The sequence below is a fragment of the Poecilia reticulata genome, chromosome 20, assembly GCF_904066995.2.
Source record: "Poecilia reticulata chromosome 20, P_reticulata-male-v2, whole genome shotgun sequence".
Classification (NCBI taxonomy): Eukaryota; Metazoa; Chordata; class Actinopteri; order Cyprinodontiformes; family Poeciliidae; genus Poecilia; species Poecilia reticulata.
This window is the reverse complement of record NC_088849.1, coordinates 21,117,233-21,142,639: the sequence shown is the minus strand read 5'-3', so window position 1 is coordinate 21,142,639 and position 25,407 is coordinate 21,117,233. Positions and strand designations below refer to the sequence as shown.

The 25,407-nt window shown below is 39.0% G+C and overlaps 1 protein-coding gene and 1 long non-coding RNA gene across 5 annotated transcripts in view; both read right to left on the bottom strand.

The window, feature by feature from the left end:
* Positions 1–4,061: 4,061 nt before the first annotated feature.
* The window catches only part of ralylb (RALY RNA binding protein like b), a 126,515-nt gene continuing 105,169 nt past the window's right edge, over positions 4,062–25,407 (bottom strand). For all 4 annotated transcript variants that reach the window (XM_008396540.3, XM_008396538.3, XM_008396539.3 and 1 more), the window contains 4 exons: positions 16,159–16,272; positions 11,899–12,068; positions 9,826–9,864; positions 4,062–6,804 (listed from right to left, as the gene is read on the bottom strand). In XM_008396540.3, the coding sequence (XP_008394762.1) occupies positions 9,832–9,864; positions 11,899–12,068; positions 16,159–16,272 (317 nt within the window). In that variant the 3' untranslated portion in view covers positions 4,062–6,804; positions 9,826–9,831. The remainder of the gene's footprint in view (positions 6,805–9,825; positions 9,865–11,898; positions 12,069–16,158; positions 16,273–25,407) is intronic.
* LOC103482233 (uncharacterized) lies at positions 17,646–20,178 on the bottom strand. The gene is made up of 3 exons (XR_014085482.1): positions 18,862–20,178; positions 18,696–18,779; positions 17,646–18,137 (listed from the first exon to the last, which is right to left on the bottom strand). It is a non-coding gene; the product is annotated as an uncharacterized LOC103482233 (long non-coding RNA).

Genomic DNA, 25,407 nt, shown 5'->3' with positions numbered 1-25,407 from the left:
TATCCAGGATTGTTTTTGTGTTTTCAAAATCAAAGAGTTTGTGGCGCTAATTTAGAAATATTACTAAAGAATCTTCAACATATTTGCACTAATGTTAAATGTGACTTTATTATTTACCTTATTAGTTCTGCACTATAATTCAAGGGAGGCTGAGGCAGCAGCCACTTATAGCCAGCAGTTTTCTGAAAGTTTGTTCCAGATATGTGGTGCTTAGAAGCTGAATGCTGGTTTTCCATGTTTGGTTCTGGTTCTGGGGATGCAGAGCAGACCAGAACCAGAAGGCAACAACAGATCTTTAATGTATCGTAGTGCTAAGCCGTTCAGTGATTTATAAAATAACAGTATTTTAAAGTCTATTCTCTGAGCTACAGGGAGTCACTGAAGGACTTTAGAACTGGGTGATGTGCTCTGACTTCCTGGTTTTAGTCAGAGCGCCAGCAGCAGCGTTCTGGACCAGCTGCAGCTGGAGGTTTGATTATTTAGGCAGACATGTGAAGACATAGTTGCAGTAATCAATGTGACTAAAGATAAACTCTTGGATGAGTTTCTACAGATCTTGTAAGGGCATTAGTCTTTTAATCCTGGAAATGTACATCAGGTGATGGAAGGCTGACTTTGTAACCGTCTTTAAGTGCCTTTCAAGGTAAATAATCATTTAAAGCTGCAAAAATTATAGATCGCAGTGAAATAATGTTACCTTTATTTAGATTTTTTCTTTGTCATTTGACATAATTTGTCGTATTTTATTTATTAAATCAAAAAACTTATAGAAACAATGATGGGAAGCCACTAAACTTTGCATGGTGGTCAGTTTCTGTTAAGATAAACAAGCTCCACCTTTCTGAGTCCTGCTGTTTGAAAAAACCTCCAAATCCCAACGTCGTCCATCAAACGACGGTCTTCTCATGACTTGCATTTAGCAGAATTAACCATTACAATTCAGCCTGCTCTCCACTCCACCTTTGACATTCATCACTGTGTCGCGTTTTCAATTTCGAACCACATCATGATTGATTCCTTCTGTAAAACCAGGATGACTTTTCCATCCCAGGCCAGGGGAACTGATTGATCGCCATTTGCGACTGAATCAATGCGATATCATCTGGCAATAAAACAATTTGGGAAGATGTAGTGTGGCATTTAGATGCTTTCATGTCTGGTCATATTCAAGGGAAGAAAAATTGAAACTATTATTAAGCTTTTGAGCCATTAAAAAATATCTGAAATGACGAGATGGGTTTCTGAGAGAGAGTTCATGCTGGGTTAGATTAGTGTGTTGCTCATCCAGTTGAACCTGGTGACTTTGCAACGTGTGATCCGTCACTGTTATCAATTTCATTAAAGCTTCTGCACAGATAAAAAAAAGAATCTCACCTGGAAATGCGAGTAAATTAATTTGTTTGTTAAATGAAACCTTGAAAGTATGCGCATCATGCAACCCTCCTCAAGCTAATATAATATAAATGGTAATTATGCTTTGTGCGGTGAGCTGGAGAAACAAATGTTTACAATACAGAAAATGCTCTCCAACTTTGAATGCCAGCATGGAAAAGGTCGCAGGGTGTTTCCCGACACACACTGTCTTAGCTTGAACAGAAAAAAAACATATTTACAGACGATGATCTACCGCATAAATCTTTATTAAACATCTTGCTGAGCGTTGCTCTAAATTATGTTGACTTTCCATCACTGTATTCCATGCAATTTGAAAATGCAAATGCTTTTGCAGTCTCACAGCTTGAGAGTGAACCGATCGCATAACGTGGTTCCCAAATAGAAATTAGATTTAGTGAAGTGAGTTAATAAACTCCTATGAACATGTAGATGTTGCCATGGAGTCATTTTCTTCATGCATGTCCAAGACGATATCATCAGGGACGGAAAAAATTACTTCTGTAATAGTATACCGCCAAAATCCAAACATAACTCATGATTTTCCATTTATGCTGCGTTCCAGTTGTACTGGGAAATTCAGAGTTCCCAGTCAAAATCAACTGTAACAACCTCTGAAGTCGGTTTTCCTGCTGGGAGAATGGGAGCAACTCCAACTATCCAGTTAGGACTTTGCGTTTCAACAGTGGAAACGTGTTTATTTTCAAGTCACACATGTAAGAGTGATTCTTAAATCAATGTTTCATGTTCACTGCAAAAACACAAACTATTTTTGGTCTAGTTTCTACTGCAAATACCTTAATACACTTGAAATAATACAAAAATAATAAATTTCAGCAAGATAAAGGAGTTTGTTTTCAGGAAAAGTGTCATTAATGTAGATAAAAAAGAACTAATTCCGCTGAGATTATTTCACTCATATTCAAGCGATAAGTCATTAAAACTTTAAACATTAAAGAAAATCATCCTCCTTTGTCTTTTTCTGACTTGGTCACATCTGGTTGTTCATCACAACTTGTGTGATGCGAAGAAAAATAGCAGTTTTTACAAATATATTAATTTTGATTAGGGATGCACAGATTTATAAATGCAGATTTCCTTAATTATAAGAGATCAGTGACCGGCCAAGTTTTACCTGTGAAGCCGATCTTATCCACCGATCTCATCTATTTTGGTAAAGATCTAAAAATCCTCTTCTGCTCCGCCAGGAGAGACGTTTAGCTGACAGACCGCCCCACACATTTACAGATAACAGTCACACCTCTGATGCCAGTTCAGAAACTTTCTTGCTATATTGAGCAAAGTTTTAGACAAAAGAAATGGTATAGGCCAAAACTGGAATCGGCAGGTCAGACTTTTTAAATCAGCGATCGGCCAGAAAACTGCGATCAGTGCACCTCTAGTTTTGATACAGCCGAAAAACTGCCTCATTGTAGCACATTTTAAATAAAAAAATTAGTTTTTTCAAAATTGACGCGTTTCCATTAGTCAAATTTAATCTTGTAATTCTAATTCGTACAATTATATAATCAGTGGAAACACAAATACTATTAAAAATCCCTAAACCGCTGAAAAAAAAGACTCAACTTTACTGTAAATACAAGTAGATATTTGGTTTCAGCTCTGAAATTCTAATTGTTAAGCTTAAAATTTACTGTTGTGTGACAAAAAAAGCAAAACTACACAAACTTAACACAATTTTGAATAACGAAAATACATTTTTGTTCAGAATTAAGGATCTTTGGACTGCAGCTCCACATGAATCAATAACAGCTGAACAAATCTAGAAATCCTGTGTTTCATTTTCACTAAATAGTCGCTAACAAAGTGTCTTACTTTTTTAACCTGAGAGTTTCCAGTCTTAACAGATGAATAAACTGCAGCACTTTAATAAGAAGTGAAAAGTTTCTTGTGTAGGTTAAAAGGGAACAGCTGTGCCCAGTCATGCTAAGCGCCAGCGCTGTGGATTTTATTCAGCTGGCTAATTAGTGACGGCACTGAAGTTGGCCCTTGTTAACCTTTAACCATTACCTTTTACTCAGGATAATTGGAGTGCTTTAAATCAGCCATCTGTTGCTGCCAGTTCACCTTTGCAGAGTCTAAGTGACATATTGAAATCATTCAAGGGCATCGAGGAAAGCCGCTAATCAGAACGCAGAAAAAATATAAAGTCCTTTACCATCCAGCTGGAAACACATTTATGAGACGGACTTCTGCAAGTTTGTTCATCTCACTTTTTTTTATTTCATGTTGGAAAACTAAACTTTTTAAAGGGGAGGTTTAAGCATAAAAATACTTAATTATTTAAGTAGCAATATCAGTAAAAGTCCCCTTGAAATTGGTGATTTTACTTGGTTTGGTGATGGCAACACAGTAAACAAACAACATCCTGCAGATGCTTTAAAATCATCAAAAAACAACATTTATATTCAGCCATTAAAATTACATTAGGAAAACATTAGGAAGCAAATGGATTTGGTTTTTCATGTAGCATATTTTAAAGACTTTGCATTTTCAGCCAGAAGCCATAAACTTACTCATTTTATTAATTTTTTAAATTCTGTTTACAGTGTGACGGTTGTTTGTTGCATAATTTCAAGGTTTTATTATTATAATTTCAAAACTGTTTAAAATGAAAAAGAAAATCAACGAAACCGGACAGATTTAAATACAGGACACGATAGTTTTATTCACCAATAAGAACACAAAGTTATCTACAAGGACAACGACTCCAGCAGCCTCACAACAGTTAGAGTAATAATGAAAACTGAAAATACAAAGTCACAGTAAACATGCCGTTTGATAAAAATATCTTTACAAAAAAATGTACATTTCTATACAACAGTTGCCACTTACACGTCTCTACAAGTCCCACAATACTGGAGCGAGCCAGTTTTCAACAAACTGTCAGCACAGCGTCACTTTGCTACAAGTCGTCATCGGCTGAAATAAACATGGATGGGATTAATTACAGCGAAAGCGAACGAGCCAGAAACGCTCCAAAGTGACCCAGATAAACGATGACAGATGAAAGAAAGGAGTGTTTCCTTTTTTTTATTTTTTACTTTTCTTTGTGAGTGTGATCATTTTTACTTGCAAAAGATGTGACGCATCACCGTACTGCTTAATAATTAAACAAAATACAGAAAACATGAACCAGATCTCCCTCAGTAAATGTGTCCTGGATACAAAAATAGTGCTAAATATTACACTTTATCATTATTAAACAGACACTGACTTTGAATGAGCTGAAGGCAGTTTCTGAAATTTTAAGCGGTTTTTTGGCAGCACCTGATGGGTTTGTTTATGAAAGAGAGAAGTGAGCTTTTCTTCACATTCTGCTTTAAAGTTTAAACATCTGCTTCTCTTATTTTATTTTAATAAAGTAATGGCTACAAAGTGGTCAAAAAATCTATTTTACTCTCATTTTAAGAAGAGAAATTTGTATTTTATTTAAGAACGCAACATAATTTAACCTGTATTTGTTAGTTTTGATAATATTTGTCTTGCAGCTAATGAAAAATATAAATGTATTTAATTTGTTTGCAGCAGTGGCGTCCAAACTCGAGGGCCGGTATCCTGCGTGATTCGGCTCTTTCTCTGGTTCAACGCCTGAATCAGATGATGCGTTGGTAGCAGAACCTCTGCAGAACTTTGACATTTGAATCAGCTTTGTTGGAGAGTAAATACATCTAAAACTGACAAAACATCGGCGCTTAAAACCTGAAGTCGGTCACCCAAAGTAAGACAGGAAGGCCACAAAATGTAGTTTCTAAAGAAGCTGGGAAATTTAGCAAAAGGAAAAAATGTGGCAGAAGTGACGGGGATAAAAGCATCTGCAGTTAGTTCTGCAGCCTAAGACAGATAATTAAATTTTTCTGGAAAAACTGACTTTGGTTTTATTAGTTCTCTGGAGCCACATTTGCATTTGGTCCAGCTCAGCTAAATTTATTTAGAGCTGAATGACTCGGAAACAAAATGCCGTTTTTAATCATATCTGCACCAACACACCTGAATCAAACGACGGTAATGACCAGACAAGTGGTTATAATTTATCCTATTTAGAGTTTATTATATTAAAATGGGCTGAAGAAATTTAAATGTTTTAGAACGAAGTTTTATTGTTCTGGTCTGTCAAGTTAAATCCCAATAAAATACACTAAACTTACAATGGAGTATTGGGACATTACTAAGAAAAATATAAATAAATATGAGAATAAAGTCAAAGTTATGGGAATAAACTTGCATGAGAATAAAGTTGTAAAATTATGAGAATAAAGTCATAGTATTATGGGAATAAAGTTGAAATAAGTGAATAAAGTAATAAAATCACGGGAACAAGGTCATATGAGAATAAACCTGCATGAGAATAAAGTCGCAATATTATAAGAAATAAAGTTGTAATATTATAATAAAGTCATGAGATTATGAGATTAAGGTAATAACATTCTGAGAATAAACTTGCATGAGAATAAAGTCACAGTTTTACAAAAATAAAGTTGAAATATGTGAATAAAGTTGTAATATTACTATTCTCGTAATGCTATGACTTTAATCTTGTTTATTTCCATAATAATATGACTTCTATTCTCCTGACATACATTTTTTTATTTTCTTAGTTTGGCCCTTACTCTCCGTTGTAGAAACTTATGAAAAAAAAAACAAACCCTTGATCATTTTGAAAGCTCCTGCTTCGCTCTCTCGCCTGGATGAGATGCTGTGAATCAGTGCAAAATGACGGCGATGGAGCGGGAGAACAGCAGCAGTGCATGATGGGATGCACGGGGCCGAGCGGGGCCCTGCTTCCCCATCAGGAGGTCCCTGCCAGGGTTGGCTCGCTCCGCCACAGGAAGCCCTCGCTGCTTCTGAAACTTGGCAGGAGCGAAGATGCGCGGTGGAACAGCCCCACAGGGATGCTTGTGTGATAAATGGATAAAGCTGGACGGCGTTTTGCTCACAGCTATTGGCTTATGCATGAGTCCAAATCCAAAAGCAGACGGCGGCGGCGTCTCATTTATTTTCTGAGCGCCACTCTGCGACCGGAGATTGTCCTTACCTTCACTTATTCATTTGATGTTTGGGAAATAAAAACGCCTAAAGAAAGGAGTAGTAATTTTACAGCGCAAGCACATTTCATAAAAGCATCAACAAATATTTATAAATCTTCCTGTTTCCTTTAGTGCTTTCGTGTGATATAAGCTGCTTTTTGAAGTAAACTCCAGGAGAAAAACGTTAAAACAGGTCTTGGGTAAATTTTACTTTAACAGTTTGTGCTGCAAACACGACTTGGCATCTCCAAAACACAACTCACAGTCCCCGAATCCTCATGTTTCACAAATTCCTTTTTATTCTGCCTCTCGAAGGTGATGATGAAATCTAAAACCTACAACCAGGAGAGCTTGCTTCTTCGCCCTGCAGAGGGAAAGAAGAAACACAGTGACCATTTCTCCTGCAAACCTACATGCTCACTGTTTGTTTACGCGGCGTAAATCTGAGGCGGATTAGGCAGAAATGTTAAAGCTTCCCGGTTATAAATAGACTTAAAAATACAGAAACAGTTTCCCTGGCCTGCAAGTGGAACCATCCATGCATTCTGGCCAAACTCAAGAGGGATTTTTCAGTTTTTAAATACATGTCATGCAAAGAGGCTTTCTGAAGTGAACTCTGACAAAAAAAATGGAAAGTCCAAGTGTTATGTGGTTTCTTTAGAGCTGGATAAAAGTGGGTCAAGCAGCTGCCAGAAGCAGCTCTGGGGTGAATATAATTATACCACAGACAGAAGAAAAGATCCACCTTTTGTTTTTAAACATTTTGCCTTAAATTTGGAGAAAGTTTAAATGGAATAAAGGAGTTTAGAACAAATATCTTTTAAGCATTTAGAAACATAAAAGTTTACATACAGAATGATTGCTGTCTCTTTAAATAATGACTCCTTTAGGCCAGGAGTGTCACACATTTTTATTTTAATATCAAGATCTTCAATGTCTTCAAGGGCCAGTTGTGCCAGTATTTATTGATAAAACCCATTAAAAAGTTGCTAAAATTTTAAGTAGCTTCGATAAGTACGCTGCAGGATTTCACAATTATTTTTGTGGTTTTTATAAAAACCAAAATCGCTGATTTTGTGGAGCCACTAGAAATATCTGAGGAAGTTTGAAATATTTGCTCTTATGTAAGACAGTAAATGTGACTTTTTGTTATTCGCCGTATCGATTACAACTCGACATTAAGTAAGACTTGAGAAATGAGTGTAAAATTAAATAAAAAGTGCCGCCTGAAGGTGGGGATGGAACCAAATGTTTCTCACCATTTTTGGGAAAAATTTTACGCATTAGTGTGAAAAACTGAACTAATGCAATTTTTTGCAGATCCAATTGCACTAAAACTGAGTCTGTAAATTTCCACGGTTGCAAAATTGTGAAAAACTGGATGAAATGATTGATGTAATTTGGTGTCTTGAGTTTTGCACACGTGCTTTAGACGCAAAACCTTTTCTTCTTTTGGGGGAGGAATTTTGGAAAAGTAATTTTGCTCTCTATTACAAACATATTAATATAATGAATATATTAATATGTGGAAAAGTACCTCATTCTTATTGCTATGTATAGTAGAGGATGTGTGATGCTGTGGGGCTAAATCTCTTTAACAGGACCCTTTTCTGCCCAACTCTGAGTAGAAAACTAAAACTGGGATTTTTAGTAGAATACCAATACCAACCGTTTTGAATAATAATTCAAAACGGTTTACCAGACTTAAAATTAAGTATAAAAATGCTGCCCAATTGGTTAAAAAAGCTAAATTTACACATTTTAAAGATTTGACTTAAAGATACTCCCACCGTACTAAAAGATTTAATAATTTTTAGGGTTTTCACACATCTGTATGAAAGATTGTCAAACTATTATACGTACAGTATGACAGTCTTCTGTTTGAAAAGGAGAATTGGAAAAAATAACCAGCCAACGCATAAACTCTCCTGCATTATGCAAGCGAACATGAGAAGAGCGTCTGCCTTTCAACATGACAGCGATCCAAAGCGCAGAGCCGCGCTGATGGCAGCCCTGGAGAATAAGAGGGCGAACGTCCCCGTACGTCTGCTTCAGTCCTAAATCCATGTGAGGATGGGAATCGGATGCAAATTGGACCTTTTTTTTTCCTCACGAGGAGCAAATATTGCAGGAGAAACTGAAGGCTGCAATTGAAGCTAAATAATTTTTTTAATAAACTGTTACTAGAAATGGAAAAATCCCTTTTTCTAAGAGGACAATGAAGCTACAATTTGACAAAAAGGTGAAGCTTTTTTCTGTGTTATGCGAAGCAGGTAGTTTGAATGCAAGTTTATTTCTATACTGCAAAAACTCAAAATCTTACCAAGTATTTCTGGTCTAGTTTCTAGTACAAATATCTTCAAATAAGACCTACGATTAGCTTTTTAGCAAGAAATAGGTTTAAGTAAATAATTCCTTAATATTGATGAGAAATTACTCGTTCCATTAACGGATTATTTAACTTATAACAAGATATTTTCCCTGTGTTATAAGTCAATTTATCTGCTAGTTATTTTTCATCAACATTAAGTAATTATTGACCTAAAACAAACCTCTATATTTTACTGAAAAGTTTCTTTTAATTTAGTTTGCCTTATTTGAAGTGTATTAAGATATCTGCAGACCAAAAATACTTGGTAAGATTTTGAGTTTTTGACAATTTTTGAGAAAAATTTGCAACAAAATTCCAATTATTTATTATTGTGAAAAAGTGCAGAGTCTTGTTGATTTTGCGTGAATTTCCACGATAATTCGCAAGAAACTGGAGGGACTGATAGATATAATTTTTCAGTAAACAGATAAAAACTCCATTGATTTGACTGATAAAATAATATTTAAGCACACTTAGTGTTTAGTCTGAAAAATAATCTCTTAGTGTAGAATTTAGAGGGCCACATAAAAAGCTGTGACGGGCCGTATTTGGCCCACGGGCCTCGAGTTTGTTCTGTTGCATATATAAACTGCATTGAATAAAATCCACTGAAGTGTTTTGAATATGACAAAATGAAAAAGTTTGAGTGTTTGGATCATTATCTACACCATGCAGGCCATGATACTCTTTACTTTAGGCCCAGCCATTCACACCCCCCACCTCACAATTCAATTATATGAATGTTGTTTATCGGCTGTTCTGCCCCATTGAAATGCCATTAATGCTCCCTCTGCTGAACTCCATATTAGCTGCCCTTCAGCAAAGCCAGTTCTTTAAATGTCATGGAGCTTATGACTTTTGAGATGATTAACGAATGTTTAGAAATGCTCCACACACAGTTCAGTGGCTACGTTTCAATCAGGTCCGGACGCAAGTCTTTTTAACGAGGAGTTTTGTTGGACAACCGCACGCTGTGACGGTCGTAATGCAGACTTTTAAGTCCAGAGCTCTTACCTTATCTCAGTTGTCGATGTCCGATACGTGGTTCTCTATCTGAAAGGCAGAACATGCAGAGAAAGGAACTGAGCGCGCTCGTTGTACTTTCAGTTTCTCTAAAGGTCACGGCTGATATAAGCTCAACTGGAGCAGCCACTTACAAAGCAGTCTTTGTGATACATTATCATAAATTGTAATCAAGAAACCTTCAGGGAGCAAAATTGCTTTAATATGTTGCTGAAAAATAATCTCAAACAGGAAGGTAGGGGAAGCTTTTATGAAGAAAAGCACAGCTTTGTTTACTGGGTTTATAGTCGGTAAATGTAAAAGAATAAAAAAATCAGTTTTAGTACTCTGATTACACAGATGCAAACTGAAGATTTACCCTTCGAACAGCAAAAATAATAGGTAGAAACATGGCTGACAAAAACGCTAAAGCTACGTTCACACAGCAGATGTTAACGCTCAATTTTCATTTTTCATTTTTTGCTGAAAAGCATGCATAAGAAGAGAAGTAATAAATCATTTACGGGAATAACGTTAAACACTGAAGGTTTTTTAAACGCTCCGGCTTCAGAGCTCTCTTAATAATTTCTAAAACATAATTCCAAGCCACAAGGGCATCGACTTGTGCAAAACATATTAAAAAAATACCAGAGTTAAATTTTGCCTGTAAAGCATCAGCGACCTCCACCTTTTTAAATCTGCAGAAAACATGTAATACTTAAAAAAGAAGAAAAAAACAAACCAATCTAGTGAACCTGCAGGTTTATCTTTGGTTAGAAAAACCCCATGCAGATGGAAATCGGCTTCTAGTTGCAGTTTGGCTTTGGAATCAATGTTGTGACAAATGAGCGCTGGGAGCGCGGGCTCACTGGGATCAAATGGTTCAGTGGATTCAATCGATACCAGCTTTGAGAGAACAATCACATTAGAGGGAAGACTGATGAGACCCGCTTCTTCTCTGAAGTTATTGATTGATTTAATTTTCTGTTTTCTACAATGTGGGATTCAAACTGTTTTTCTTTATTTGTAATGGAAAGCAGTAAAACACAATGTAACAATACCAACCTGGTCAAGAATTTAGAGTTTGTGGCCAAAATTTATCATGACATTCTGTTTGAAAGTTACTGTAGTATGTAACATTTTCTTTTACATATTTGTTAAAACTGTTACTGTGACGGAATAGTTTGTTATGAGACAGATGGTCTTTGAGAAGCTCAAACTCCACCCTGAGACACTATTGCCATCTGAAGAAATGCATTAAAATGCCCAGTCAGAGCCAGGAGGTGGGTCTCAATGCTGTCAATCATCCCCATGTACGTACTGCTCAGGAAAATCAACTTACTGCTTTGGGAAAACCATCATTGGTGGCTATGCTAAGTAGCCTAGCATTCACAATGCGATCTGAAAACTGCAGCAGAGAGCACAGGTGGGGAGGTGGAAGGAGATTGTGATTGACAGTGCTAAGACCCGCCTCCGGGCTGTGATTGGTTGCTTTTAGTTGGTCTCGAGGTTACAGAGAAGCTCGATCTTTCTTTTCCACAGATTATCTGCCTCATACCATATGATCACAACATTTTGACAGGTTCAACAAATATGTAAAAAAAAAATATATATTTTTTATTTTTATAAAAGTTACATACTTCAGTTTTAAAAGTAATTTTTGACTTTTCTTTCTTACACTGGTTTAAACCCAATAAACCCAATTCTCAGAAACAAGCATTCTGAGAATCTAATCTTTTCAGGTCTGAACAGAAATCTCTTTCTGGCTTTCCTTCAGTGACCTTGTTGAAAGAATAACCTGCTGCTCTACATCCACCACTTCACTGTAAATGTAGGCAATGCATTTGTGAAGCCCCCTGCTTTTGCTGCATCGTATAAGTGTGCAGTGCGGGCCTCTGAAGAGCCTTTCTTCCATGGTTTCAGCCAGGGCAGACTGGAATAGAGTGTCATTTGCTCATGCGAAGCCCTGATCTGTCAGAAATGTGCTCATGAATAATTCTGGAAGATTAGCTTTCGGTCGGTGAAGGCTGCGCCGAGTTGAGATCTCCCAAAGTGCGTCAGCCCTGTCAACCTTTTTCCACTCACCAGATGGTGGCTGCCCTCCTCGTCGTAGTCGTCCTCCCCTCCATCGGTCATCTCGCCCGCCTCCACGTCCAGCGCCCCCTCGCCTGCCTCCTCCCCAGAGTTTTCTGCCATCTCCGACACAGACTCCTCGTGCAGGGAGTCGCAGTTGTCTTCGTATTTTCTTTGAGCCTCTGAAACGGAGCAGGGCACGGAAAATGAGAACCGACTGCACTTCTCTTTCATTCAGAAGGCAGCAAGCATTTGGCCTATACAGGTAACCAGGTTAAACCTAAACTAACAAGTCACTTCGAATAGTATTTATATTAATAAGCCGTTCCCATTACTGAAAAGTTGAATTAGTTCAGAGCACTGGTGATGAGATCTCCAAATTATTGTGAAAGGTTTAGGGAAAAAAATGTTAATAAAAATCAACAACAAGCAAATTTTGCATTGCACTCTTAGGGTGTCTTCACCCCTGATAGTCCAGTAGACTCGCTTCGATTACGGACCAAAATATGCACCATTTTTCACACTGCACTGCGTCAAACGAACCAAAACCTTTGAAAAACCTGCTCCCCTCTTCGCCTGTGGGGGGCGCTGCACCAAGAACCACAGAAGGAAACGGCATGAAAATCTCAGAAGACATTGAGCTCAACTTCCTTCTTCACAAAATATAAACAGAAATGGAGTACAAGATTTCAGCAGTTTTATGATTTCTCTTTTGCCTTTAGTAAAAAAAAAAAAAAAAAAAAAAAAAAAAAAAACACGACCCATTTCTCAAATTAGTGTTGGACACGCAGGTTTGCTTTGGTTGTATTTACCCAAAATTCCCTGCAGTATAATCCACTTCCTGCTTTTGGAGCGGGCTCCGATCCGCTTTACATTTGCATATTCATCCGAACCGAGAACCAGGTTCACTTGTTTGGTCTGGATTGCGCATTCACACCTCCCCAAACAAACCAAACTCTTTATGCAAGCAAACTGAACAGGGTTGGTGTGAATGCACCCTCAGACTTTCCTCCACTATGTGTTCTTGAATAGTTTTAATTTTGGTTTGATGGTTTTGAAAGACAAGGTTTGTCCATTTTCAATGTGAATGATGCAAAGATCCCAAATGCAAAAAAAAAAAAAAGGAAATATTTTTTTATTACAGTTAGGATCCTAAACTAGATTGAAGCTATTTTAATTTGAAAAAAGTTTATTATTCACAGGTCTAGAATAATTAAAACCTGCAACATGTGTCTTGTAGGAACACAACCACAGTCAATGCATAATCAACACTCTGAGGGAAGTTGTTATTGCTTTAACCTGTATCTCTGGTCATAAACGGTATAAAATGAATTTACGTTACTGGCTAAAAGCTTTTAAAAAGGCATTAACGATAGAAATATTTTCTCTCTGTATTCGTGGAGACATTGGGGGGCGACATCTGTGCTTCCCACTGAGTTCAGGGGATTTTAGCAACGCAATTTAATGCAAATTAGTAGTTTGTAAATGATGTTCTTACCACAAAAACACAGAACTCTGGCCCTGTAATTTAAAGTTAATTGAAAACATAAATTGCAGACTATCACCTGGGAGATGAATGAAATAAAAAAAAATATTTGAAGCCAGAAAATGACTGGACTGCTTCTGGACTGTTTTTAGAAGCAGTAGAGACCCAAATGGAAACACAAAAATGTGCAGAAAATGAATGTTGCATAAGAAGCTATTAGTTTCTGTAATTTAGAAACTTTTTTGTCAATAGCATTAGCAAATATAAATGTTTTTCACTTTAGCCAAACTGTAGCCAAGTGGGTACAATAACTTGCTGATATGTTCCTGTTGTTTTGAAGTTTGTAGATTAAAATACAGTATAGTAATAAAAGGCAATAAATGTGTTCAGTTTTGTAAACTGAAATAAATTTGCCTGTGATGAGTTAGAGTTTTTTCTAGCATCCAGACAGAGTCTGGTTGAATCGCCTAACGTGGAGGCGTCTGAACACTAAATAATTTGCATAAATTAAATTACAAAAACTAAACAGTGAAAAAGTGACCTACATTGTAGTAGAGTGGATCCCCATCTATTTATGCATCACCTTTCACAGATTCAACTATTGGTGGATTTTTTTTTTTGGAACGTAATTTCAAATAATTTGAGATAAATTTGCCCTTTTGTGGATGTTGTATAGAATACTGCTTGGGAAGCTGAAACATCGAGGCGCAATGCTACTTGACACGCTATTGGCTGCTGTTTACAAACCAGCCAATCCAGGTGTGCCGCTTATTTTCATTCATTCTGATTGGCTGAACCCCCAAGAGTGGGAAAAAGTAAGCTAGCGCTAGAGCTAACACAGTTTCCACTGTGCGTATTAATGCAAATTAAGCTATATTTGGTGTTTGATCTATTAAAATAGGCATTTATAAGGAGTATTTTCAGATTCCAGATATTCATGGATGGTTTTTGTCGCTAACCCACTGTGTAGCAACTGAGTAATCTGTAATTAAACATTCACTGTTTCTCAAAGTCTAAATGAGCCTTTGTTTGCTTCAGCTAATTTATCTACCTGCCTGGTTTTATCTACCTGCTCAGCCTTTGTGTGTGTGTGGTCGTGTCTCACCCCTTGTTAGTCTTTTCGTTTACCCGTGTTCGACCAACCCGACCAATCAATGTGGCTGCTCCCCTTTCCCCTGAGCCAATGCTCCTCGACTCCTGCAATCACATGGACTGGAAGTGTTTGAGTTCCTTGCAAATTGTTTTCTCAGTCTCTGCATTTCCATATCCTGCATATAGGTCCTCCGTCTACTTCACCTGGGCAATTTAATTGTCTTTTTTACAGTGATGTATTCAGCTGCCATGGATATGCAAGTACAAGGCTACAGCTAAAGATTATTTTAATAATCTAATATTCCACTGGGTATCAATTATTCTGTTGATTAGGTGAGTAATTGGATAAAAAAAAATTGGCACATTCTGCAGATTTTTTAACCACTTACAATCATTTCATATAATATTACAAATACTTATGAATTGCAACTAATTAAACTCCTTTTAAATAAAAGGTAACATTTTCTCACTTAATGTTCAATAACAGTATTCCTCTGGTGTACACTTCATCATTTTTAACAAAAGATGCATCTGCAGCTAAAAAGCAAATACTTCGACATATGAAGAGCTCAGCGCTTTTCTGTTTGACTTATCAGTACAGCATAGGGCTGATCTGTTGACTGTTTTATAAATTTTTATTTATTTCTCAGTATTTATTGATAATTGGATAGCAAAAGGTGCTTAAAAGGAGTTTGAACCGAGTGAAGCTATCGAGTTCTGGATAGAACATACTTACAGAAAACTACTTTTTTTTTCTTAAAATCAAAATATATGTATTTTTTGTTCAGTTTTTTTTCTTAATTACTGCTCTGCTGTAGGGCTAAACAATAAATTAAAAATAATATGCATCATGACAAACATGTGATCAGTACCAGTAGATAATACGTTTGATCTTTAATAGATTCAGTATTCACTTAACTCCGATCCAGAGCCGCACGGCATTCTGGGATACTTAAGCAGAGGAAAGACTTTAGCTGCTCAGCCTCTCACAACTAGCAAAGCAGGCTAGGTAACCATAGAATGAGTGAGTCGCCTAGCAACTCACTCATTCTATGGTTACCTAGCAACAACTTGCTGAGTAACTGGCGCAGCAGCAGTTTAAGGTTCCGCTACTGTTCCTAATAACTTCTTAAAAATAAAAAAACAACAGTGTGGAATGAAAACTGGATAAAACAGGAAAGGTCACACCACCTATTTGATAGTATTTCAAATATTTAAAACAAGTTATTGATATTGAGTGATATAAAATGAAATGCTCATATTTTGATATGATTTTCAGCCCTTTTTATAGAGACTGTAAACTCAAGATAAAGATTTATAGATTACTAAATTAGTTGGCGAAATCTGAAGCCCTATGAGAATATGTGAGGAACTAACATGAAATAAGCAATACTCTGGGTAGGAAATCAGGTGACATGGCCTTTTCATCGCCTTTCCTGAATAACCTTCACAGTGATCTGCTGAGGTTGTCCCACAGTGTAGGACATCTATAAAGACCTCATTTAAACAGAGTCAGCGTGGGGCTGACATCTGTCTGCTGATATGACAGAGAGCTCTGCCGCTCTTATCTCCCAACATGTCAAAAAGACTTATGGCCAACGTGAGCGTTTTAATTTCCGTTTCCGTAACCGCTCGCCGCGCTTCGGTCTCCTCCCTCCCTCCCTCCCTCCCTTCGCCCCGTGTCTGTCGCTCACCGGTTTCTGTCCTCTGCTGCTTCTCGATCTTCTCCAGGCGTCCCAGTAAAGAGTCGATCTTCATTTTGATCTGGGTGAGCTCTCGTTTAATGGTCTGGAGCTGGTCCGTCTTCACTGTAAGCACAAGAAGGAACACAAAGGGTTACCTCAGGTAGCCCTAGCTGGCTGGCTCTGGTTCTGCAGTAATTTAATTTTACTGTTTGATGTTTCTCATTAATCCCGTCATCACGCCGAGTCAAATCTTCCACGGGGAAAGAACGTCTCAATCAGAACTGTACTGACAGGTTATCCAGCTAAGACTGAGGACGTGCTGCTTTTCAATTTAAAGATTAGTGCACAGCTTACGCCCACCGTGCTGTGCAACGCTCCTTCATGTTTCCCCACAAGCAGCGCCAGCATCTGAAAAAAAAAACTGCTTTTACAGTATGACATCGCATGCATAATGTGGCTAAGGAGGATCTTTGACTTCTCCGTCTTAGAAGCAAGTACCTATAGTTGAAACTAGATATTATACTATTTTAGTAAGAAATAGGAGCTTGTTTTAAGTAAATAATTCCTTAATATTGACAGAACAGTGCTAGTTACATTGGCAGATTGTTTCACTTATAACAAGACATTTTCTCACGTTATAAGTTAAATAATCTGCCAGTGAAACAAATACGTTTTCATAAATTTTAAGGAATTATTTACTTAAAAAACAACTATATCTTGCTGAAAATTACTTGCAAGTAAGTTTTGTCTTTGCACTAGAAATCAGACTAAAATTACTTGGTAAGACTTTTGGTTTTTGCAGTGTATTACTTGTTTTATTACTTTTAGAAATTGTGGAGTACTCATTACTTCAGACCAAAATTTATTTTTATACTTTTAATATCGGAGAATCCCTACCTTGAAAATCTAAATTATCCTTCATTATTACTGGATTATGTTCATTAATCCAAATCTGTCAACTGTAAAACTAAAATTAGATGATTACACCTTAGGGAATAAATCATTTTATTAGTCAAAACGCCTTTAAATAGGTTGGTCTTGAAAGCTGCAGCATAATTTCACTCCCTCTGCCTACAGCGTCTGTTTACAGACTTTTAAGTAATTTGTGCTTTAGGTCTCAAGCTGTCTCTCAACAACGCACAGAGGATTTAAGTTGAGGGGCTGAAGCATAACTGGATCATGTCAGAGTTTGAGACTTAACCTTGATATGTCATAAGGAAATAGGAAATAGCAGCTGAAAATAAAACCACTTATCAGAGGAGCTGCCTCAATAAATTCAGACAGCTGAAACGAGGACGTGCTCGAGCTGAGCAGATTAAGGAACTCAGACCACGAGGTAATAACATAATCTTATTTCTCAACCCTCGGTGGATGAAGTGTGTCATATCTGATGAGGCGGGCGGAAATACAGATGCTAAAAGTTGAGAAGAAAACAGAAAATTCGGCTCGACACCTATCAGATTCAATCTATAAACAAATGTAACGCTACTGGGTAATGCGCAGGTCTGACTGCAAGATTTAGTGTTAACCACTTGGAGAATCAGAAATAGGTACGGCATGGAGTCAGGGTTGGGTGGATAATTGATGCAACTGAGGCAAAGAGCTTTGTTTATACTGCTTATTTATTGCAGTGGCAATAATAATGATAATAATGATGACAAAAAAATAAAATAAAAATAACAAAAGACTAAACAAAAATAAATTGTTCAAAAGAAGCAATGAGGGGGAAAAAGAAACCAACAAAGAAATAATAACAATCAGTAACACTTCAGAACCAAATGCAATTCAAAAAGGAGTCCAAAAGCAACGGGAGAAGAGTTCTTTTCCTTTTGATACTCCCTTAGAGTTTAGTTTGTTTCCTGTGAGAAAAGTGTCTTGATTTTCCTGCGTGAAAAGTGTCTTTTGATTTCCTACCACTAGGTGGTGTGTGGGTAGCTCGCCATCCTCCGTCATCAAGCAATTAGATGAAGGGGGGAAAAAAACCTGACCTAAAAGGGCCAGAAAACATACATTAAGTTCATATATAAATGTTATATTTATATAAGCTAAATGGGGAAACAAAGAATTAAATACATACTGCTATGTATTGACAACAACTTCATAAAATTGGGAAAGGAAAAATAAAGGAAAAGTCCTTTTAAAAGTGCACTTCATAATTCAAGTTCAACATTTCTCAAATAAAGTAATTATCAGTCGCTACAAACAACAACTAATAAATCAAATCAATCAACTTAAGAATGTGATTGATCAGAGTAGCTACAAACAAAATCACTAGGTACCAGACTTCATTGATGCACCAGTATGTAATACAACAACAAACAAAGAAATCATGAAAATCATCAAATCCAAAGTTGAAGGAGAAGCCTTTAAATATCAAAGGTGTGACCTTTAACTCGGCTTTAACAGTGTGATATTTTATTAAGCAAGTAGTTAGTAAATGGACTGAACTAATGTGGGCATCTGATTGTCGAGTTGGTAGCTAATGCTATTGGCGGCGCATAGCGGGAATAACGCTCCATCATACATATGAATGAATATTTACTCACCGTCGAGGAACGGATTGTCTAAGGAGGTGGATGCAATGTTAACTGGTTCTCATCAAAGGTATATCAGGCATCAACAAGCCCAACCTGGTGAGTATTGCAGCGGATATATTAGCGGCGCTAGCATTGCAAATATAACGTCAAGTTCAAATGGTATTTGACAACTCACCACAGATCCTTGAGTTTTAGATGTGTAATCGTTCAGCAATGAGTCGATTTGGAGAGTTCAGATTGTTTAATTAACAACCGACGCCACAACCGACAGTGAGCAGCAGCACAGTGGATACCCGGAAACACACATGAGAGTCCCAGAGGTTAAAGGGATTACTTAAAGGGAAGGTGGTTGGGGCGTGGCGGTCACGTGGGTTACATGTTCCCCCCCTGATCCCATGCACGTCCCCGTACATGGACCAGGTTGAGTCTGGATGGCTGGCTGGATAATACCAGGAACAGTCAGGTGCTCATCCTCCTCAGTCCCTTCAAGTGCATGTGTAAATGCAGTGGTCAGTCCATGAAACAATAATTGGATACTCTTCAACAGCGGGTGACCGAGTTGGGAGTACTGCAAGCGTTCCGGTGGTCTTCTTGCTCGGGTTGACCTCCGCAAAAATGGTACTGATTCGGGACTCGATGGTTCCGTTATGGAACTTGATGATTCTGGTTCAGGGCTTGATGGTTCTGTTTGAACAATTAAGTCCACTTCTGGTTCCATATAATTGGTGGAGGGATCTGGAGTAACAGGCTCAGGAACAGGATCTCCAGTAGCATCTCCTAAGAAATCATTAATGTTTGAACTGATGTTTACCGCCTCTCTGTCCACAGCTTGAAGTTTCCTTGGTTCCTCTGCAACAACTGTGAGTTCCTGTTCCAAATCCTCTTCTGCAGCAGAGGGTGGGGGTTGATCAGGAACTTCAGGTAGGTCTGCAGGCGGAACAGGTTGCTGGACAGGAGGTAATGGTGAATTAAAAACAGTGATGAATTTCACAGGTTCGAAGGAAGAGGGATTATAAACAGGTAAGATGATCTCTTCTTCTAATGCATCTTTATCGTGAGGATCAGGCAAGTTCATAGGCAGGTGCTTTTTCTTTTTCACAGGTAAGTTTTTCACAGAACTTTGTTCAGGTAGGTATTTGCAAGGCAACAAAAGATCACGATGGAGTGTTCTGAGAGATTTATTCTGGTTCTCTGGTTTTACAGTGTAAACAGGGAGGTTGCTGGCCTTCTCCAACACTACATATATGTCAGGTTCCCATTTGTCAGCCAATTTGTGCTTTCCTCTCAGTCGGACATTTCTAACAAGAACCCTATCTCCTACAGCAAGTTCAGAAATGCTGATATGCCGATCAAAAGAGGTCTTGTTGCGAGACATCACTTTCTGTGCGTTCTCTGCAGCCAACTGATGGCTGTCTTGCAGGTGCGTTTTCAATCTTTGGACATACTGTGGGTGAGAGGTGGAGATGTCCTCTTCCAGCGGCAACCCAAAAGCCACATCTATGGGAAGACGAGGTCGGCGACCAAACATTAGTTCGTATGGAGAAAACCCAGTGACATCATTCTTAGTGCAATTGTATGCGTGAACAAGGGGTTTTACAAAATCTTTCCATCGAGATTTATTCTGCTCACTTAATGTCCCTAGCATGTTAAGCAATGTGCGATTGAATCTTTCCACAGGGTTACCTCTGGGGTGATAAGGAGTTGTCCTTCCCTTATGGATACCAGCAATATCACACAGTTCTTTGATGGTACGGGACTCAAAATCCGGTCCTTGGTCACTGTGTAGTCTCTCTGGAATGCCATAATGGACAAAGAAATTTTCCCACAAACATTTAGCCACAGTTCGAGCTTTCTGATTGGGTGTTGGAACAGCGACAGCATATTTTGTGAAGTGATCTGTAATCACAAGAATATCTTTCACTCTGCGGTCTGGCTCCAGAGACAGAAAGTCCATGCACACTAGCTCTAGAGGTCTTGAAGTCTTGATGTTGACGAGAGGTGCAGCCCGTTCTGGTAATGTTTTCCTTTTTACACATCGTTCACAGGTCTTGATTTTATTGTAAACATCAGTGGACATTCGTGGCCAAAAAAAACGGGAACGAATCAGGTCCAATGTCCTCTCGATCCCAAGGTGGCCCATATGATCATGAAGCTGTACCATCACCATATGCCGACACTCCTCTGGTAACACTAGCTGATAGGCAACACTGCTTCCCACTTGCCGTCTCCTGAGAAGAAGGTTGTTACGGAGCTCCAGTTTATTTACTTCTCTCAACAGGAGTGGCAGGTCTGGAAGTTCATCCCTCAGCGATGGCGGTGGAGATTCCTCTCTCTCAAGCTGAGCAATCACATGTTGGATGATGGGATCAGCTCGCTGTTTGGCAGCAAGATCAGCAGTGGAGAACCTGGGCAGAACAGAGGTGGCAAATTGGGTGTCATCTGTGTAACTGTCAGGTAGGCTTTCCACATGGGCAGACAAAGAGAGAACAAGGGCATGGTCATGGTCATTGCTTGAGCTGAGCACCAGTTGGCGGTCACAGATGGCGTCAACAATGTACTGGTCAATCGTGGTGCAACCTGGTTCCTCCAGATGATGTTGAATGAACTTTAACACTCTCTCCCTTTCTTTGCAGGACTTAAGATCATCAGGCAGTGCAGGATGTGGTCGTCGGGACAGGCCATCAGCATCCGCATTCAGTTTTCCTGCTCTGTAAACAATCTTAAAGGTAAATGTAGACAGAGCAGAGAGCCATCTATAACTTGTAGCATCAAGCTTAGCCGATGTCAAAAGGTAGGTCAGCGGATTGCTGTCTGTGACCACAGTGAATTGTGTGCCATAGAGGTAGTCATTAAACTTCTCAGTAACTGCCCATTTAAGTGCCAGAAATTCTAATTTATGTGCTGGGTAGTTTAATTCACTTCTGGACAACCCTCTACTTGCATAAGCTACAACTCGATTTTTGCCATCATGTTCTTGATATAGCACTGCTCCGAGGCCTGAAGAACTGGCATCAGTATGGAGAGTGTATGGCTTGCGAGGATCTGCAAATACAAGTACAGGAGAAGTAGTAAGTTTTTCAATAATGGTGTTAAATGCATGCTGACAGGATTCAGTCCAACGTTCAGCAAAAAGCTCTTTTGGGTTGAAATAGTTCTGGGGTTTCAACATAGGTTTCAGTTTCTTTTGGCTAGGTGGATAGCCAGCAGTAAGGTCATGTAACGGCTTGACGATTGTAGAATAGTCCTTCACAAATCGCCGATAATATCCTGCAAATCCCAGGAACGATCTCAGTTCCTTCAGGTTCTTTGGCACTGGCCAAGATGCAAGGGTAGAAATTTTATCGGGATCTGTCTCCACACCGTCTTTGGACACAACATGGCCAAGATACTTCACTGAAGTTTGGAAGAACACACATTTTTCAATGGACAGTTTTAGTCCAAAGTCCTTTAATTTGTTTAGGACTTTCATCAACCTTTCTTCGTGTTCTTCAAGAGTTGGTGCGAAGATGATCAAATCGTCAATAAAAACTAGAACTTCTTTTAGATGGAGCTCACCCATACACTTTTCCATGAGTCGTTGAAAAGTGCTTGGGGCATTGGTCACGCCCTGAGGCATGCGATTAAATTCCCAGAAGCCTAAAGGACACACAAAGGCTGTTTTGTTCTTGTCGGCTTCCTCCATTTCTATCTGGTAATACCCAGATTTTAGGTCCAGCACAGAGAACCATTTAGAGCCTGCCAGTGCAGTAAACGCATCTTCTAGCTTTGGAAGGGCATAAGCGTCTTTAATGGTTTGTATGTTAAGTTTCCGATAATCAATACAGAGGCGTACAGAGCCATTTTTCTTGCGCACTACCACAATGGGTGAAGCAAATGGAGATTCTGATTCTCGGATTATTCCAGAATCAAGCAGTTCTTGAAGATGTTTTCTCACAGCATCAACATCCTGTGGATGTATAGGGCGTGGTCTTTGTTTGAATGGTGTAGGGTCAGACAATTTAATTTGATGTTTCACCTTGTCTGTTCGACCAAAATCAAGGTCATGTTTGGCAAAGACCTCTGGTATGCTGTTGAGCTTTGAAATGATCCGACTTTTCCATTGTGGCGTTAAAGGCGATTCTCCAAAATTGTATTGAAGCTGAGGTGTTAATGGCTCTGCAGGCTTGTCATGGACTTTGACACTATGCTTTTTGGAGATAATAGACTCTAATGCGGCAATCTCTGCAATGGCTGCTCTCGCAGGGATAATAACTGGATGGTCTGACTCATTAGTTACTACAACTGGCAGGTGACAAGGCCGATGTTGAGGTATGTTAATGAGACAGGTTTTAACCATAAGTCCCCCAGGCAGACAGGAAGAAGCTGGGTGTTCAACAACAACCGCCTTCTCTTCCCTCAATAACCGTGTGGTCAAACATCCCTCAAGGACAACAGTTTGACCAGATAATATGGTTTGTGGCTGATCAGGCTGCAGAGTTAAAACAACTGGATGTTCAGGTGAGCTTTGAACATACCTGTTCTGCAGGATTTTCAGGATAGCTTGGTACCCAAATGCTGTGGGTTTAAAAGTAGTAGACTGGCTCTCAAGGTGTTTCTTGTAGGCAATGTCAAGTGTATTTGTGCCTACTAGTAAAAGTGGATGTGTGGTTTTGGTGTCTGGGACTACCAAAGCTAGGGTGTCCACTTCAATTGGTGAGCCAAGAAATTCAGGTGGAAAAGTCAAATTTAATTCAATGTAACCGAGGTATGGTACATTTTGGCCATTTGCACCCTCAACTTCCAACAGATTGTTCAGAGACATAATTTCATGGTCAAAGAGGTGGGTATTATAAAATGAATGTGGTACTGTAGTGACTTGCGACCCACTGTCAAGGAGGCAGCTGAAGTTGGTTCCCTTTATTTGGATTTGGCCCATGCTCTTCGTACCAATGAGACCCTTTGGCAATACAACATGCGATTCAGAGTGGGTTTTGGGACAGCTGATGGTTGCAGCTCCTGGGTGTCCCTCAGCAAGAACTGCATTTAGTTTAACTGCTGACTTGACTTTTCCTCATCCCACGCTTGTTGTTTCTGACGAAGCCGTTTCTTCTTTTGTTCCACAAGGCTTGGATTTGCTTTGTTGCTACATTGGGAAGACATATGACCATCCTCACCACAGTTAAAACAGTACCCTGGCTTTGGCCTTCCAGCGGTGTGAGGTGAGGGGTAGCTGGTCCTTGGCTTAGACTTGGTCGGTTGCACTTCTGATTTTGCATTAACAGGTGTCTTTCTGGACATGAAGGAAGACATCTGCCGTTGGAGTTGCTGAATCTGCTTTTTAGTTCTTTCAGTTCATCATTAACTGTGTCATGACCACAGGAGCAGGTACTCTGAGACTGGTCACTTTTTGTTTAGATGAATGAATATGCTTTCTCATTAGGGATTCTTTAGCAATTTGTCTGTCCTCTTCTGTTCGGAGTGACAGCAAAAGTTCAGAAAATGGGGGAGGATTGTTTTTTTTTCCCTCAAGCTGCAACTTGGAGATGACCGAGTTGTCCCAGCATCCACGGCAGAACTGTTTAAGTAAATGTGCATCTTTGTCTCTTGGTAATATTCCTCCTCTTTTATTACTGTGCTGAGGGTAAGCTGCAATCGCTGGAGATAGGAAGATGGCCGCTCTCCAGGATTCTGGAAAATGTTTAAAAACTGAGCAAAAAGCTCCTCTCCATCTTCTACTGTCTGAAAAGCTGAATCAAGGACTTGAAGAAGAGTGGAAGGAGATGCACCAGGGCTCAAACATTTAATCAAATCTGCAGCTGGTGACAACAAACTTTCAACAATACGCCGATTTACATGCAATCTAGAAAGGCTGGGATCAGCAAGTAACAGTTCAATTTGAGATCGCCATGAGTCATAGTCTGCTTCATTGCTTGGTTTAGGAATTTTTCCTGAAAATGAGCGAAGTCTAAGTGAAGATGTGGAAAAGTCACTATTCTTGACAACATGCTCCACCACAACTCTTTGAACGTCCTGTGGAATAAGGTCATTCCTCGACAGAGGAACCCTCTTGGTTGGTGGTGGAATGTAGTGGCTGGGTCCAGGTGGCGCTCCCTGCTGATCAGTGGACGAATGGATTGGAGGGGCTGAAGAGGCTTTAGGCACAGTTGGCAACTTCGGCTGACTTTGCACAGGTTGTGCGAAGGTAAGGATGCCTTCTTTTTTCTCTTCCTCTTCTTCATCACCACCACCATCATCCTCCTCCTCATTATCACCACCATCATCGTTATCATCCTCATTATCGCCATCATCACCATCTGTTGTCTCCAAATGTGTGCCGATTTGATCCATCACACCTTTCAGGACCTCCTCAAACCGTTTTCCACTTCGTTTGGCTATGTTCTTCAGCTCATCAATGTAGTCCATGGGAGGGCTGCTGCTACTCACCGAGGCTGCATACTCTGAAGCGAGAGGAGTAACACGAAATATTGCATCTTCTGTGGTTTGGGAACGGTAATTATATGGAAAAAGGGGCTGTAATGCATCTAATGTGGAATCTTCTTTAAACTCGACAATCAGGTTTTTATAGAATGTACTTTGTGGATCACTGACATGGAAAACCTCTTTTACTGCACCATAACATTGTAAACGATCAATTATCTCTTTTTCATCCTCACTGCTCTGAGTGCCAGTAACTAACACAGAACTTTGCATGTTTAAACCCAACTGAGTAACAATATCCATT